This window comes from Gavialis gangeticus, unplaced genomic scaffold (assembly GCF_001723915.1).
Source record: "Gavialis gangeticus isolate Ggan-Ray unplaced genomic scaffold, GavGan_comp1, whole genome shotgun sequence".
Lineage (NCBI taxonomy): Eukaryota > Metazoa > Chordata > Crocodylia > Gavialidae > Gavialis > Gavialis gangeticus.
In genome coordinates, this window is record NW_017729026.1 from 28882781 (window position 1) to 28888065 (window position 5285).

The 5285-nt window shown below is 44.0% G+C and overlaps 1 protein-coding gene across 4 annotated transcripts in view; it reads right to left on the reverse strand.

Annotated features, from left to right (window-relative positions):
• Positions 1 to 5285, reverse strand: part of LOC109299620 (transmembrane protein FLJ37396) — a 218140-nt gene that overhangs the window by 49718 nt on the left and 163137 nt on the right. For all 4 annotated transcript variants that reach the window (XM_019520116.1, XM_019520117.1, XM_019520115.1 and 1 more), the window contains exons 35-37: positions 5097 to 5252; positions 2187 to 2325; positions 1632 to 1752 (exon numbers count right to left, since the gene is read on the reverse strand). In XM_019520116.1, the coding sequence (XP_019375661.1) occupies positions 1632 to 1752; positions 2187 to 2325; positions 5097 to 5252 (416 nt within the window). The remainder of the gene's footprint in view (positions 1 to 1631; positions 1753 to 2186; positions 2326 to 5096; positions 5253 to 5285) is intronic.

The window sequence follows — 5285 nt, forward strand, 5'->3', positions numbered from 1 at the left end:
TTACCCATACTATAAGCATTTGTGTAGAGGCATTTGAGGCTTCCTGTAGGAGCATGTACTGACCCCCCCCCCATTACCTACAACAATCCTTGACTTTCTTCCTTTAAACAGATTAAGTTAGGGCCTTATTTAAAACTAGCTAGCCACTGATAAAGGAGCTCTGTGTGAATATTGTGGGCAGAGCACAGCATTTTTTGTAGTAACTATTTTTGTTAAAAAAAATACTGCTGTATGCAAGATCATTTGATGGGGAAAAGAATGGTGCCAAATATTTTCACCCTTTGTTTGTACATCCATTAGCATATGCAGTTATTAGGCTTGCACAGGCTGTGATGGTAACTGTTTCAGTTAAGAGCAGAGTAATGCACCTAAATTATTTGAAAATCTTGGCTTTAAGCAGCATCATTAGGCTTAAGTGATGACACCCCAATAAAAAAGTGGGTGCACTTCATGTCTGTTAGGCCCTTAACAGACATGCAGGTAAAAACACAATGGGATATGATACGTGATCCACACAATTGCGCTTCCTGCTGGGCCACACACATATGGCAGGAGGCATGATTGTGGGATTGAGTTATCCGATCCCATCATACCTTATTGTCCCATGCAAGGGGAGCCCAGGATCAGGATCCCAGGCTCCACTTGCACCAGCAAGTAGCAAGCTCCTTCATCTGGGAGACCCCTCAGCTGATGGGACTCCCAGCCACAGAAGTACACCATGCCTTGGGGGTGCATGGTGGCTTCTGAGGCTGGGAACCCAGATCAGCTGACAGAACTTCCAGTCATGGGAGCATATGGTGTACCCCTGCAACTGGAAGCCCCATCAGCTGTCGGCTAGCAACCACACAGATGCACCTGGCCACACGTTTAGTTAGTGGAGTCACAGGAACCAGCTACAAAATTATTCCACAAAAAATGTGCAATAACTTTGTGGCTTATTCCTTGTTTTATGATGTCATTGATTAAACATGTAGCTGGGTTAGAACTTAAGATGTGATTAACTAGTTAATCATGTCTTAAGTGAAATGTGTGGTAGGAGCCTAAAATCTATTTCAGGCTGTCTGCAAACCCAAGAAGAGAAGTCTCAACTGATTTAGTGGTGATGACCAGTCAACTTCTGCATGGATTTTCCTTGCAAAAATTCTGGTTAGAAACCTGTTCTAGAAAGGTAAAACTTAGATGTGGAAGCATGTCAATCTGGGGAGACAGGATAAGTGCATTATGTGAGTTAGGTGCTTGACACTCCAGTTATTATGTGATGGAAATATGAGTTTCCTGAGTTTTCATGTACAGGACTGGGGTTTTATAAAACCTCAGAGTTTTCTGTGGTTGCAATAATTTTATTGCAAGGGGCTAGCTTGTTCCTGGCTCCTGAATGGGTGCATATGGAAGCAGAGAAGACCCACAGGAACTTTAATATCATGCAAAAGGGCTGGATCAAATGCTGGCAATCTGCCTTCTATTTATCCCCAGGAATGCATGTTCCCTAATGAGAGGTTGGCCACAAGCTTGTTCCATCCAGAAAACTGGTAGCTCAGGTAAAGTGTGCAGGATCGAGCCTTCTATGTTATGCTGTAGAAGTGGCAGGAGGTGAGACAAGAAAAAACATTTTGTATTTTAATGCTCCTTACCTGTAGGGAGGCCACTTTCTTCTCTGGCTCTTTCAGATGTAACTAGAGTCATCTCTTGGTTAATTTTCCTTTGGACATCATGGATCATATGGATTTCTAAACTCTCCAGCAGCTTTTGAAGCTAGAATTGTATAGAATACTTTGTTCACGTTAAATCTCTTATTGGTGACACAGCATTTGCTCTGCCTTGTCACCTATCAGTTTAAAAAATAGCCAATTCTCTTCTAAAGAATAAAATAGGATGTAGGAACACAAACTAAGATAAAGTTCATTTAGAGAAGTTACATGGTATCCAAGTTGCCATGACTACTCTGAGGTATCTCTTGATCTCTACAATTAATATAGCCTCCTGCACACTGATCCTTGGATCTTGCAGTAGGGGTCCCAGTAAAAAGCATTGTAGGAGGGCTGTGTTTCTTTGGACTAGCCCAGCATGTGACCTTATCTAGGTCCCAAATAGTTTTAATGGTTCTACACAACTCCACAGAAATTCTCAGCAGAAAAAATGTAACCCTTCCTCTGCTTCCCCACAACCTTATAGTAATTCTCCTTTACCTGGCACATTTTGATTTCAATTTCTGATGCTCCTTTTGGGGGGAGTATGGATTGTGAGCTTATAACAAGTTCTTCAAACTCATCTTCTATGTCCATTCGCCTGGCTATGGTTTTCATAGCAGGAAGTAAGATGTCAGTGCTGGAGAAACCCAGACATAGATATTACACATTGTCTCCCAACGGTATTTTCAGAAGCATTCTGTTTTTCTTGATCTCAGGTCTTTACATTCTCCCAACCCCTCCCTACCCCATAGATGGGACACTGCACTCCCAGCCTTCATCCTCTTGGGACAACCTGCTCGCAGAATATGATTTTCTGTTTGTGCTGATCATGTGATACTGAATACCCCAGATTACTCTGCTTCTCTTTCCATAGCTGTTTTAAAATCCCAGTGCCGTGTATGAAGCAGGGAGACGTGGAGCCAGGAATGAAGTAGAGACTTTCTTCCCAACAGCTAGATTAAAATATTCACAACGCCATGCACTCCCTCATCTATTTATGTCTGCTAAACAGAAATAAAGCAGCTCTCTCTGCAGCAACTGTTTCCAACCTGAATATTAAGAAGGAACTTCTGCCTCAAAACAACCTAAAGAGCTATTGACAAGAGGCAATAGCATAAGGTGGCATGGAGAGACCATCTAACTTTTTACATCTTGTACTGCTTTGCACTGGGAACCAGCAATGATGTTAGACACGTATTCATGGTATCTGGAAACCCAGCTCCCTAGAGGGGAGTAGGAAACTTTCCCTGGTGGGTGGTGGCAGTGGAGTATTTCTGTATTTTACTAGTCTTTCTTCTCACAGAAATACAAGCACCCAGATCTTGCAGAAGAGCCTGGAAACCAGCCTGGCTTGACTGTCCCAGCAGTTGCAAAGCCTTCGGTAGCACAGTTGGTGAAGAAGTTGCTACACAAAATAATGCCTGAGCGCTAAGATAGGGAATGGAGCTGGGGCAAAGGGGACTTGGCTATATCCCCATGAGCAATGCCTATCAAACCTGCCCTCAGCAGCTGGCATAAATTAAAGTAGTTCCAGAGCAGCAGAAACAGGGCAGGAAAAAAAGAGTTTACTCAGTACTCCTACCGTCTCAGGCTGCCCCGATGCCTGGAAACATGTCCTGCCACACATTTAGTATGAAGAGTCAGCACTCTTCTTGCATGATGCTGCAGGAGCAAGAGTGTTTTACATGCTCCTGAAACTAGAAGTTGTCGCCCCCTGCAGAGTTGGTAAGTACTGCAGGGGAAGAGATCCCAGGTGCAGGGAGTGTGCAGACCTAACAAAATCCCCATGCTGAGCAAAATCAGCACATGGAGGCAGGTTTTGCAGGTAGGACTTCACTCCTTGAAGCCTCCAAGTTTCTTTTTTCCCCTCCATGAGAAATGAAGAGAAGCTCCCTTCCCGCAGCAAGCACCTTCACTCCATCTCTATAGGCGACACTACATATATATTCCTAAATTATCTCCTCCTTCCAGATCACTGCAATTCTGGCACTGCAAAGGGACATATTGGGCTTGTTCAGAATTCCCCTGGCATGGAGAAGTCTTCAGCTGGCATACAGCCTCCAAGGAGGACCCCTTTGCCACTCTGCTCCTCTGAGTGCCAGGACCAAAGGGAGCATGACCAGATCACTACTGCATGCTAGCTACCCTCAGATAGCAGATGGTGGTTTGACAGCCTCTACCAGCTGGCACAGGTTGGAGTAATTCCCAGGCTGCTCTAAACCACATCAGTACTGAGATCAGCAATGGGCCAGGTACAGAACTAGACTGCTGCAATTCGCTCCTGGAGAGCCTGGCCCCAACTTTCCTCTCCACTGCACAAAGCCAAGACTGGGCACCAAAGAAAATCTGCAGGCTGCCTTGCTCAGATGCCCCTCCAGTTCTTAGGTGCTTATTGATAGCCTTTCTTGCACATGGGTATAAAATAGCAGTGCTCATATCTGGATGGTTTGCAACCTGTTTAATTCACAGTGGGTTGCTGAATTAAGGATGAGTGGCTCAGCTGCTTTGCTGTGGCTTTTGTTTCAAAAGTTGCTCCCCCACTCAGCTGGAGCTCATCAGCCACCCCACAAAGTGGACTAGAGAAGCAGCATCCTTTGAAATAACAGCCAGAGAAAACATTTGGAGTGCCTTCACAGTCTCACACAGCTGTTTGCTGCAACTGGATGTGACCCCTGACTAGTCCAGCCTTCACAAGGGCTATGGAACCTAACCCTGAGAACTACTGAGGTTCTACTATACCTCTGTATCGAGTCACTACAGATAACAGCAAGTCTTATAACACGTTTATATTGGCCATCAGTAGTGTAACTGAATGAGGGCAATTGGAGCAGGAGCCCCTGGTGCTGCCTTTTGTAGGGGGGAGAAGTGCATATATATGTTTGTGCAAAACTGCACACACTGCTGCCATTGGCACCACAGCACCACAACCATCACCTGCTGCTACCTAGGGTGCCGGGATGCTCTGTTATGCCTCGCTGGGGTGCCAAGAAATAGCAACATATTTATTGTGTGGTACGGGAACAGCAGGTATTCAGTGATACCGTGTTATCATGCAACTAAAATATGGAAATTTAAGCTCAGTTAGTTACAGAGACTGACTTTTTATGAGAGATTTAGACTGGTTGACCAGAAAGTGACATGTAGAATTGTTAACGTCCATTGAAAGATACAGGCATGTGGTTGGAAAACATGACTTGCAAAAAAAAGAAAAATCAGGTAGAAACAAGATAACTTCTTATTTAAAACATGGTCAGTATTGGGCCAAACAAAGGAAAGGCAGAACTTAGAAGGAGCAAATTAAATGGGAAGAAAATAAGACTTAAGTGTGAAAAATAGTAGAAAAACTTCTTGTGTTTAATCTTTACAATCAGTCCAGTTTAGAATACTTTAAATCAGAATGAAACTCACCAGTATAGTTCAGAAAACCGTCTGTAAAGAGGAACCGTATTGATATCCTCAACTTTCAGTTTAAGTCTGCCCCATTCTGCCTTCAGTACTGACAACTGCTTCCATATTATCAAAAAAGATTTCATCAAAGTGCAGGAAGTAAGCGGATCATGTTGCCTCCACAGAGCTCTGGACGTCTTTCCACTACTC